Source organism: Gigantopelta aegis, chromosome 1 (genome assembly GCF_016097555.1).
Source record: "Gigantopelta aegis isolate Gae_Host chromosome 1, Gae_host_genome, whole genome shotgun sequence".
NCBI lineage: Eukaryota > Metazoa > Mollusca > Gastropoda > Neomphalida > Peltospiridae > Gigantopelta > Gigantopelta aegis.
Window position 1 is genome coordinate 37792000 of NC_054699.1, and position 13343 is coordinate 37805342.

Sequence of the window (13343 nt, forward strand, 5' to 3'; positions counted from 1 at the left end):
TTAATATTTTCTATATACTTTATATTGTCTGCGACTGGCTCGAGGAAACCACAGTTTGAGCCGAGTGGCAGCACGTTTCAGCTGTTATATTGTTGAGTTAATTATACAAGGATTACATGTGGGATCAATGAATTTGTAGTCATTTCTATAATAAAATAAGTTTATTTTAAATAAAGTCGATCTCTAAACCATTAAACCACAAAAAATTTCTCAACGTTTCGTCAGCGCATTTAATGATACAAAACAAAAACAACAAACTAACTTTAAAAAACAACAACAACAAACACGCAAAATCTCAATCATACCCAAAACCCCAATAACAAAACAAAAAACCGACTCTACCCCCCCCCCCCCCCACCCACACACCACCACACACACACACAAAATATGACGTATCCATCTTTGACACTGCACCTTTCAGGCGTTTTCTGAAAACACTCTTTACCAACAACAAAAACGAAAATCAAAAGCGAAAAAAAAAATCGACCCCCCCCCCCCCCCCCCCTCTCTCTCTCTCACACACACACATACACACACCAAAAACCCCCAACCCATAACACAACGACAATAACACCGAAATATGACGCATGAGACTGCACCTATAATGAGTTTTGTTAAAACCGTCTTAACTCGTCCTTTCTGCAGGTCGCGGTGCTGCAGGCAATGAAGGACGAAGACAAAGTGGAACTGCTGAGGATCCTCAAGTACATCGAGAAGAGCCTGCAGCCCAACTGGAGCGAGTACTCCGACTACCAGGAGCTCGAGGAGCGCATGCTCAGACTGAAGATGATACTCGAAGAGTCCCCAGCAGGGCAAACCACGAGTAGGTATTCCTTCACAGGTGTTACAAACTACGAGTAGGTATTCCTTCACAGGTGTTACAAACTACGAGTAGGTATTCCGTCACGGGTACTACAAACCACGAGTAGGTATTCCTTCACAAGTACTACAAACCACGAGTAGGTATTCCTTCACAGGTACTACAAACCACTAGGTATTCCTTAACAGGTACTACAAACCACGAGTAGGTATTCCTTCACAGGTACTACAAACCACGAGTGGTATTCCTTCACGGGTATCATAAACCACGAGTAGGTATTCCTTCACGGGTACTACAAACCACGAGTAGGGATTCCTTCACGGGTACTACAAAAACGAGTGCGTATTCCTTCACGGGTACTACAAACCACGAGTGGGTATTCCTTCACGGGTACGACAAACAACGAGTGGGTATTCCTTCACGGGTACTACAAACCACGACGAGTGGGTATTCCTTCACAGGTACTACAAACCACGAGTTGGTATTCCTTCACGGGTACTACAAACCACGAGTGGGTATTCCTTCACGGGTACTACAAACCACGAGTGGGTATTCCTTCACGGGTACTACAAATCACGAGGTATTCCTTCACTGGTATTATAAACCACGAGTAGGCCTTCATTCACAGGAATTTGGGCAGTCATTAAAGCCTTGGAACAAATAAAGGATTCTAGTGCATCCAAATTTATTATTTTAACCGACTCACTTTTGTGTCTCCAAGCTTTACGTAATATGAAGCTGAAACATCCCTTAATTGGGATGGTGATTCGAAAGTGTGTCTTTTTATCCATTGTCAATGAAGATGTTGTATTTTGTTGGGTGCCTAACCATGTTGGCATCAGGTGTAATGAAAAGGCAGATTCTGCTGTCAAGTCGGCTTTGGATTTGCCTCATGCCAGTGTTGGTGTACCTTATACTGATTTTAAACATAATATCAACCAATTTATCTTTTTGACTTGGCAAAATGATTGGGACGGTGCAGTTGCGAACAAGCTTCATGCTATCAAGCCAGTCTTGTGAGAGTGGCAGTCCTCCTATAGACAGTGCAGGGAAGATGAAATAGTCATGTGTCGTGCTTGCATCGGTTATCCTTACTTAACCCATTTATATATTTTGAAGAAAGATCCTCCACCTCAGTGTGAGCACTGTCAGTGTATTCTGATGGTGCGCCACATTTTGGTGGAGTGTCCTCATTTGAAAGAAACTCAAAAAGATATATTTGGACAAAGAACTGTGACGGAATCCTTTCGATTCCATCCAAAGCTTTTATTACATTTATTTCGAGATACTGACTTTTATTCTAAATTTTAATTTTATTTATCTGTGATATTTGTATTTTTGCACAGTTCTTTACACTCTGCTTTCATTTACCTGTTGAATTTTTTTTTTTTTATATTGATGTTGATCATCACTTTAGTTTTGCATTTACCATAGTTTGACACCCAATAGCCGATGTATTTTTCGTGCTGGGGTGTCGTTAAACATTCATTAATTCGTTCATTCATTCACTCGTTCATTCATTCGTTCATTCGTTCATTCATTCACAGGTACTACAAACCACTAGTAGGTATTCCTTCACTGGTATTATGTGCGTGTACACGAATACACGCAGGGGCTGGGATCTAAAGTGGTGATGTTTAATTTATCAATGTGTTCTAGTGATGTTGCTAAACAAACCTTTTAACTTTTTTTTATATTTCTGGAAATCTGTCTAACATTAAAGTACGATTTCCCAGTAACCCAATTCAGCAGCCCTATATGCTGCACTAGCTTAGCAGACTATTGAATTAACGCTTGCAATTAGTATGACGTCGAGCTAGCGGATTTAAAGGGACAGACACTAAGGCATATGTTTTACCTAGACTCTAGTTTCAACCCGTAAAAATGGACACTACGTTTGGTTAATTGACAAACTTGTAACACATTTGGATACAACAGAGTGAAACAAGAGTCTGTGACGTTGAAATCTCCTTAAAAATAGACTAAAACGCGCCTCCATATCCGTTACTTCTCAGACGCACGTGCGGTTTTTTTTTAAATATCAAAAAATGCATTTTGTGTTATTAGAAACACCAGGATGACTAGAAACACTTTCGTTATTGGGACATGGATAATCTAAACAATAAAATATTAGTAATGTTTGATTTCAGTGATCATAAACGGCTCTAATAGTGATAAATATGCCTTAGTGTTTAAAAACTAGGGTATGTCGCTGTAATAAGTAGTAAACAAATCCAATGCTTCCATATTGCTTATTTTACACATGCTGTACCACAGAGCCACATTCTACTTGCCGTAACGTGGATTTCTTGATTACAGATGATGAACTGGTCATGAAAGTTATTGTTCAAGTCAAACTGTTGGAACAGCTGTTGAACAAATACAGGGTAAGAGTCGCGTGATCTGCTACACTAGTATATTAAATATTAAAGGTATTTCGTTCTCTTTTCATGTTGTGACGTGGAAAGCAAGATTTCTTTTTAAATAGCAAGATGGAATCAAATGCTTCAACTTATGCCTAGGTGCTCGAAATGATAAACATCAGTGAAGTAAATTGCCATATTTGTTCCAGCCAGTGCACCACGACTGGTATAACAAAGGCCGTGGTATGTGCTATCCTGTTTGTGGGATGGTGCATGTAAAAGATCGCTTGCTACTAATGGAAACAGAAACTGCGCAACTATAATATTATGTTATAATTACCAAATGTTTGACATGCAATAGCCGACGAATAATAAATTAATATCTTTTCTGTGATAATTATGTATTCTATTTCCTGACAGTTTTACATTTTCATTGGTAGTTGTTTTATATTTCAAGTGCAAGTTTATTTTCTGCGGCAGTTATATTTGATATTTCCTGCAGTAGATATAGTTTATATTTGTGTGGTAGAGTTTGTTTGTTTTTCTGTAGTAGATATAGTTTATATTTTCTTGGAATAATATGTATTACATTATTATTGATAGTTATATTTTATAATTTAAATGGCAGATATATTTTATATTTTCACCCATCGTTATGTTTTATGTTTATTATTTTCAGGATTTCTGGGCGTACTGGGAGACATTCCGGGTGATTGTAGAACTGCTCAAGCAGCCGAAATATCTGCTGGTGTGTAACCGGTGGGACGAGCTGCGATACATCACCACGGCGCACTTCGTCAGGTAACTCGTCTCTCAGTCTTAGTGTGTGTGTGTGTGGACGAGCTGCGATACATCACCACGGCGCACTTCGTCAGGTAACTCGTCTCTCAGTCTTAGTGTGTGTGTGTGTGGACGAGCTGCGATACATCACCACGGCGCACTTCGTCAGGTAACTCGTCTCTCAGTCTTAGTGTGTGTGTGTGTGGACGAGCTGCGATACATCACCACGGCGCACTTCGTCAGGTAACTCGTCTCTCAGTCTTAGTGTGTGTGTGTGTGGACGAGCTGCGATACATCACCACGGCGCACTTCGTCAGGTAACTCGTCTCTAAGTCTTAGTGTGTGTGTGTCTGGACGAGCTGCGATACATCACCACGGCGCACTTCGTCAGGTAACTCGTCTCTGAGTGTGTGTGTGTGTGTGTGTGTGTGTGTGTGTGGACGAGCTGCGATACATCACCACGGCGCACTTCGTCAGGTAACTCGTCTCTCAGTCTTAGTGTGTGTGTGTGTGTGTGTGTGTGTGTGTGTGTGTGTGGACGAGCTGCGATACATCACCACGGCGCACTTCGTCAGGTAACTCGTCTCTCAGTCTTAGTGTGTGTGTGTGTGTGTGTGTGTGTGTGTGTGTGTGGACGAGCTGCGATACATCACCACGGCGCACTTCGTCAGGTAACTCGTCTCTCAGTCTTAGTGTGTGTGTGTGTGTGTGTGTGTGTGTGTGTGTGTGTGTGGACGAGCTGCGATACATCACCACGGCGCACTTCGTCAGGTAACTCGTCTCTTAGTGTGTGTGTGTGTGGACGAGCTGCGATACATCACCACGGCGCACTTCGTCAGGTGACTCATCTCTCAGTCTTAGTGTGTGTGTGTGGACGAGCTGCGATACATCACCACGGCGCACTTCGTCAGGTAACTCGTCTCTTAGTGTGTGTGTTTGTGTGCGTGTGTGTGTATGTGTGTGTGTGTGTGTGTGTGTGTGTGTGTGTGTGTGTGTGTGGACGAGCTGCGATACATCACCACGGCGCACTTCGTCAGGTAACTCGTCTCTTAGTGTGTGTGTGTGTGTGGACGAGCTGCGATACATCACCACGGCGCACTTCGTCAGGTAACTCGTCTCTCAGTCTTAGTGTGTGTGTGTGTGGACGAGCTGCGATACATCACCACGGCGCACTTCGTCAGGTAACTCGTCTCTCAGTCTTAGTGTGTGTGTGTGTGGACGAGCTGCGATACATCACCACGGCGCACTTCGTCAGGTAACTCGTCTCGGAGTCTTAGTGTGTGTGTGTGTGTGTGTGTGTGTGTGTGGACGAGCTGCGATACATCACCACGGCGCACTTCGTCAGGTAACTCATCTCTGAGTGTGTGTGTGTATGTGTGTGGACGAGCTGCGATACATCACCACGGGGCACTTCGTCAGGTAACTCGTCTCTCAGTATGTAACATACGCGTACGAGACGGGGGTGGTGGGGCACGGGAGGGGTGGTGGAGCAACTGCCCCCTGGTGCTGGAGCAAAATTGATAGAGATAATCGCGCAAATTGTGCTAACCTGAGACCTTTTTATCGTGTATTTCATCATTCTGCCCTCAACAATTCATGTATAAATGCGCAGTGATTCGTTTATAACCTTATATAGCTGTTTGGTAGTAATGTTAATATAGGAATAACTGTTGTTATCGAGATCCGGGCATTTTCGTTCGAGCAAAATCCAGTCTGCCCCCCCCCCCCCCCCCCCCCCCCCCCCCCCACACTCCCCCAGAAAATTGGGAGCCCGTAAGCCTATGGTCTGTAAAGCAAATAGTTTACGAATGTCTAGTCTGCGCCATGTACTGTTGTCTTAAACAAGTGTTCAGTGTGAGGTTCTGTATGTTCAACTATTTATGAACAGTAGAACATTGTTTTGATAGAACCCATTCAAAATATAACAACCACTATTCATTATGTATTATTATGTTTTGAAGGTGACATGCATGTAATATACGGTATATTACATGCATGTTTTATTTACGCACACACAAAACAAAATAAATATATTTAAAAAAAAAAAAAAAAACGAAACACTACTCTAAAAACTAACAAAAGAAAACCCCTAATAACAAAAAAAAGAAAAAAAGAAGAAGAAATATACGAAAAAAAGAAGAACCCCACCAAAAAAGCCCAACAACCAACAACAAAACAATGTCAACAAAACCTCAAAGCAAACTTTTCATAAAAGGTGGTTATAACCAGTTCAATGTCTGACATCTTGTCACGTGATAATATATTGATTTGTTTTTTTAGGTTTTGGGACACAGAACTTAAAATCGAGGACCCCAAGAAACTGGCGATAGAAAACATTCAGAAATCCGAGTCGTTGACCCTGCACGAGACGCCCAAGGAGGCGATGCCGGCCAGCACGGACGTTGTCATAGATACGGAGAAAGAAGAAACCACCAGCGAGGAAGTGACCACCACGTTTACAGAGGAGTGCCTCACTTACGTCATCAAGGTAGAGACCTCCACAAGTGTAGTTCATATTGCAGGAGGTTTATTCCCATTCCAGTCACTGCCCCACCTGACACGGCGGAAGCAAGGAGACATTGGGGGGGGGGGGGGGGGGGACTGACTGAGATTGAGGGCAAAGTGTCTTGGGTGGTTCGGGGGTATGATCCCCGTTACATTTTGAAAACTAGATATCCTGAAAATGCAATTTCCTGCATTCTACAAGTAAAATTCATCTCTGCCTGAAGATTTACTACCAGTAATAGTTTTGACCCCCCTCCCCCCCCCCCCCCCCAACTTGTGTTTAACGTTGTGAATATTTTAATTTCATAGTTTGACATCACTAATATACATTTAAATTATTTGGCCCTTACAGTTTGATATCATTAATAAATATGCAAAGGCGCGTATGCAGGGGCTTGTAGCATCGACCCCACCCCCTCGCACCCCCAACCCACTCAAACGAATTTCATTTCCCTGGATAAAACCATGCAGACATCCGATTAACGTTACGAATATTTCCTTTTTACAATTTTATATTACTACTATAAATTTGATTAATGATTTTGTTGTTAAGAGTTAATCACACTATTATGTGCACTTTCCCACAGACAGGAATGCACATACCACGGCCTTTGACAATTCGTTTTCAGAGTTTGATATTACTAATATATATCACAAATATATATGTATGATTAAAAGGATATTCCTGAGTTTCCTGCAATTTTTAAGATGTTATTGATTAACAGAGACATTTTAACGATTGTAATTACATATCATTTTCTGCATAACACATTAGTGGCTGGATATTAAACGTGTTTCTGATCGTACTAGGTTAAATTTCATCTTATTTCCTAAAATATTGTTTTTTCGTACGTACGAAATTATTTGAGACAAAATCCAGTTTGGGCCTCTTAAAAATATTAACACAACCAGAAACACATTGAATAAACAGACACTGATTTTCTAAACTAGAAAATATATTTAATATGCAAGTTTAATCGTAGACATTTTTTATTAGTCTGAAACATCTTATAATGCAGCAAACTCCGGAATGTCCCTTTAATGTTACACGTGTTTTGTTTCCAGAGTGCCGTGTACCCTAAAACCACATATTCCTGTACACGCGGCTGATACACGTGATTAACGTTGTGAATATTTCGTCTTCAGTTTGATATCACTAATATACACGTGGTTAACGTTGTGAATATTTCGTCTTCAGTTTGATATCATTAATATATACGTGATTAACGTTGTGAATATTTCGTCTTCAGTTAGATATCACTAATGCATATATGATTAATGTTACGCGTGTTTTGTTTCCAGAGTGTTGTCGACCCTAAAACTAAACGCGAGATCTCCCTGCACGACGCCGTCATGATCGGCCTGATCGACCAGAACCGCGGCACCTACTACAACCCGGTGACGCGCGAGACGATGACGGTCGACCAAGCGATCAACCGGCAGCTGGTGATCATGGAGCTGGTGTCCACGACGAAGGTGAAGGAGGAGAAGCAGACGTTCGGCCTGATCACGATCACCGTGACGCGGGAGACGCACCCCTACACCATCAAGTACGTGCTCGACCCCAGCACAGAGGAGAAGCTCGCCGTCTCCAAGGCCATCGACAAGGGCATCCTCGACACCAACAACGGCACGTACAAGACGGAGACTGGGGAGATTATGGCCATCGCCGACGCTATCTCCAGCGGCTTGATCGTGGTGGAGTACCACACCGATGAAGACGGCGACGGCGGCAACGGCAAGCCTGAGGTGGTTACCAAGACGTACTCCGTGCACGGGGTGGTGGACCAGGTGAAGAAGGACAAGGTCTCGTTCCATGAGGCAGTCAGCCAGGGCCTGCTGGACAGCAAGACGGGCGACTACATCAACAACAAGACCGGGGTCAGGGTGCCCGTGCAGGAGGCCATCATGAAAGGATTCATCAAGGCCCGCATCGTGACAGACCCCAGCAAGCTCGACATAGGCGCCGAGAACAAGATCGTCATACAGAAGTTCGAGAGCGCCAAGACCAAGTTACTGAGGTCGGTAAAAGCCGTACGGGCCATGAAAAAATAATTCTGAGTAAATCGGCATCTGAAGCGGCAGGGGAGGGGCAGGGTTCCTGAGGCAGTTCGTCAACTCTTCACTATTACATATTATTCACAACTTAAACAATCATTCGTAGAAAACTAGCATAGCAACCCTTGCAATTGCCCACGGCAATCGGCAATAACACGGAGATTGCCGTGGAGCTTTTAATTCTCCACGGCATTTTTCTGCCTTGGACTGTATTCAGGTGGGGTGAGGGGGTTCAACGGCATGGACATTTTCTTAATTGTAGGAGTTGCATAGCCGTCTGAAGAGAAAGGGAGGGGCAGGGTACAGGGGTCAGTGCTCACTAACTCTGAAGAGAAAGGGAGGGGCAGGGTACAGGGGTCAGTGCTCACTAACTCTGAAGAGAAAGGGAGGGGCAGGGTACAGGGGTCAGTGCTCACTAACTCTGAAGAGTTTGTTTTGTTACCAATTTAAAAGGAGAAGAGTGAAGTACACTGTCCTATAACTTTGAAGATTATGTCTTGCTTTTTATTACCCCTGAGGATTCGTCAACATGATAGGGAGGATGCAGGGGTACCGTCCTCCCAACTCTAAATATTATGTATTGATAGGGAGCGGGGTGCAGGGGGTGCTGCCACCTCCAACTAGAGGTTATGTATTGCCGTTCCCCAACTTGAAAAGGTGAGGTGAATGCCCCCTCCCCAACTACAAGGAGTATACACTTCTCCTCCTCAACACTTGAAAGGTGAATTAGTATACCACTGCCCTACTTCTCTCGGTTGCTGATATATTCCTACATCTAGGATTAAGTTAAACCATGCAAGTAATTAGAAGTTGATATGTAGTATAATATTCTTCCCAGCTGACGTGTAGTGTAATATATTTACAAGATGGAAAATGTAGTTTAATATACACTGATTACTTCTTTATCAAATACTAAGGTTTTATGGGGGGGGGGGGGGGGGGGGGGGGGGGGGGGGGGGGGGGGGGGGGGGGGTAAATATTACACTTCATTGATTTAAGAATTCAACACAGTATCTTGTAGAATAAATCATACGCCATGGATCGTTTCGTGTGCTAGTAACTAGTTGTGATATGTTCACAAAAGAAAGAGTTATTGAAAATGTATGGCCTAGTTCATTTTCAATACTTGATATGACAGTTGTGGTGCTATGTTCGTGTAGTGGTTAAGCCTTCGAACCCCGGTACCGGCTCCCACCTCAGTACCCGCCTGTATCATTCATTGACAGCTACATTTCATAAACAAAGAAAGTCGGTGAGGAATTCCTCCATACAAATATCCCAGTTATATCGGCAAGTTTACTTGTTGTAGAATATTGTTACATAATTAACACTTTTAAGCATTTACATTTGTAAGCTGTTATTGGTTGGATCTTAATACATTAAAATAACGTCTACACTTCATTTCACAAACGTTACGGACAGAAACGTCATCGACTTTGAGATAATTATAATTCTTTGGATCTCCTTTACTGTTATATTTCTTTCCCACATTTTACTGACATGTTTGGGGAATGTTTTTCGACACTGAAACAACTGTTGTTGATTGAGTGTATTTGGGGATCGACTAGAATTTCCAGGTGCGGATCTAGGTTTTTAAGGGGGGGGGGGGAGACACATTAACATAACTTAGTTCTTTGGCATTGATAAACTCTTCACTTTACACAAAAGCAAAAATAGGGGAAACCAACCTAAATCCGCTCCTTGGTTTCAGTAATATTTTTAACTCTTAGCTTGTAACTATTTTTAACGCTTAATTTGTAATGAACTGTTTGTTATACATTCTGTATTCTTAAACCTGTTATTACTGTCAAAGATGATACTGTCTTTTTGTTACAAATCTATGTAATATATATTAGTTATTAACGGTCATATGAATAAAAATATTTTATAAATATTTCACGTGTTGTGTTGTTTTTAGTTTCGGAGAAGCAGCTTCTAGAGACGTTTTCAGTGTACATACTCTAAGTAAATTAGCATTGGACATTTTCTTTAATAAATTGGTATGTTTAATTGAAACAAAAATGGCTGCTACCAGAAAATAACTGACAGTGCATTTGAAAGCAAACGTTTTAGACTATTTTAGACCTATATATAAACAAACATTTAATTCGCTTCACGGGCCACAGACATACATACTGTGATTATGATTAAATGCCATTGGAAGGTAAAGGTTAAAAGGAACTGTATTAAACTACAATGTCAAACTTTTGATTACTTGCATGAAAACTGACTAAATGATTAGCATATCCGGGAGGGTCACAGAGGTCCTGTACCCCCCACGCCTGTTTGAAGTGCCCTCTTTAATGACTGAATGTTTTGTTTTTAAACAATAAATTGCCCTGAAACCGCGTCTCTGAGCGTCTTTATTACAGATGGGCCAGGGAACTAGGGTCTTCACGAGTATCCACCCTTAACAAAATCCAGGTTCCGTCCCTGATTTTGATTTTTTAATACCACCACCATCAACATATATGCATAAAAGAAATTTTTTATCCATATGTTTCTTTTTCGGTTAAAAATCGTACGCAGTGGCGAGTCTAAGGGGGGCCTAGGAACCCGCCCTCCACCACACTAAATTTTTATATTATATACTGTTATATTTTTATTTTCTTGTTTCATTTTTTACGTTGGACAATCCGAAGAATCCCTTCTCCAACGTTTGTGTTCTTCCGCCACAAGGCCTCAGATCACAGTTATCTTCCCATTCGGAAATTTGTCCGCGCAAGTATTCCGCTGTTTGACTGATTATTTCATGGCAGACAGCTTTGAAGTGGCAACTACTTGACTGAAGTGACAGGGGAGAGCATGTAGTTTGTAAACATGTGTAACTTGTTGACATTGAAGACTAGTTTGTGGTAAATATTCGGCCCATGCAAAAGTAGTGGTTTTTGTGTAAAATGGGTGTACTCCGGCCAGGTGTACATGGCCGTAGCTGGGGGGGGGGGGGGGGGGGGGGGGCTGCAGCTGAGTAGTTAATAGTCTAAAACTCCTTAAACAGTTAAGAAGAGAATTTTCTTTAAGTTTCTATAATGCTTTCCGTTAGCTACGGCCCTGGTGTAGTGGGTGTGTTTGTTTAAACCAATTGCCTGGGAGAAAGAGCTGGACAACAGTGGTTGTCCTTTTCAGGGTATGTTTTCCCCAGGCAGGCAAAGGTACATACACAAATCCATGGGCCTGCTGATATTAATAAAAATGTTATAGCCACTAAGACTATACAGAAACATATAGCGTAATTAATTGTGGTATGTGGCCACAAGTCATGTTTACAAATATTACGAATTCAAAAAAAACGGGGCGAGACGTAGCCCAGTAGTAAAACGCTCGCTTGATGCTCGGTCGGTTTGGGATCGATCCCCGACGGTGAGCCCATCGAGCTATTTATTGTTCCAGCCAGTGCACCACGACTGGTATGTATGTATGTATGTACGTATGTATATGTATATGTATATATCTGCGTGTGTGTGTGTGTGTGTGTGTGTGTTTGTATATATATATATATATATATATATATATATATATATATATATATATATATATATATATACACACACACACATATATATATATATATATATATATATATATATATATATATATATATATATATATATAGTGGACAATACGTCGTAGTGTTTAAAAACAGGGGTCTGTCCCTCTAACTTGTGTGCAAGATAGTGTTATGAATACACCTCATGTTTATCTATCTCTCTCTCTCTCTCTCTCTCTCTCTCTCTCTCTCTCTCTCTCTCTCTCTCTCTCTCTCTCTCTCTCTCTCTCTCTCTCTCTCTCTCTCTCTTTCACTTTGTTTCCTCAGATGCAAAATATCGAATACAATTATGGGTGGTTTGCCAAGGAGGTAAAAATAAAATATGGAGGAGTTTCTTAAATGTCGGTTAAATCAATGTTGGAAACGGACAAATATAAAATTAAATGCCTTCGCATTTTTACATTTGTAAGTTTCAATGTTCGGATGGCAGTTGGCCTCGCATCAAACAACTTGATATATTTATTATCAAACACCTGACTACAGCCCGTTTTAATAAACATAAAACCCAGATAAATATGACTTAAACTAGATGCTATACTCAACAAAATTAATTCAGGGCCAACAGATTTTGTTCGGCATCCGTGTGCAATCTAATTAAAATTAGCTCCACTATTACATGTGGATCTAACAGCAGCCCGTTGGAGCTCATGTCCAGTTGACCTTTCGTTCGACCAATCAAAACCTTACTTGCAAAATCATGCCAGTGATTTGAAAAGAATTTGAAAACATTCGGGATTATGCCGAGGGTATACGAAATAATTCGGGTGAATTACGAAGTATGCCGCAAACTAAGTGCAATATAAAATTTTATATAAAATTTCTTTCAAGACGAAAAAAACACAAAAAAACGTGATGGTATAGCCATAAAATCTGTTTATACTAGTATACAATCCAAAGTTTACTACTGCACTTTTTTCCCTGTTTTTTAAATGTTGAAATAGACCAACAAGTTCGCCTATTGCATAAATAGTCTCGCCCGATATTTTTAGAATTTGTATTCTCCCGAATAACACTATAAAAGGCAAAGTGTAATTGGTCGATATTTAAATTGTTCTTTATAGATGGAATGTCACCTGGACATGGGAGTCTTCGCAATGCTGTTAGATCTACTGGCTAGACCCAGTAGAGCTAATTTTAATCAGATTGCATCCGTGTGTAAATATGGTTTTAAAAAGACAGCTTCATCCGTTAAGGTGTCGACGTTGTGGCATGTTCTTTAAAAACTGAATGATTTAAACATCTAGCGAAAGCGAACAAAATTACAAGACAT

General features: G+C 41.3%; 1 protein-coding gene across 4 annotated transcripts in view; it reads left to right on the plus strand.

Moving 5' to 3' along the window:
• The window catches only part of LOC121374644, a 58152-nt gene extending 48968 nt beyond the window's left edge, over positions 1-9184 (plus strand). For all 4 annotated transcript variants that reach the window (XM_041501754.1, XM_041501761.1, XM_041501767.1 and 1 more), the window contains 5 exons: positions 646-823; positions 3140-3207; positions 3863-3984; positions 6244-6451; positions 7771-9184. In XM_041501754.1, coding sequence (XP_041357688.1) covers positions 646-823; positions 3140-3207; positions 3863-3984; positions 6244-6451; positions 7771-8523 — 1329 coding nt within the window. In that variant the 3' untranslated portion in view covers positions 8524-9184. The remainder of the gene's footprint in view (positions 1-645; positions 824-3139; positions 3208-3862; positions 3985-6243; positions 6452-7770) is intronic.
• The last annotated feature ends 4159 nt before the right edge of the window (positions 9185-13343 follow it).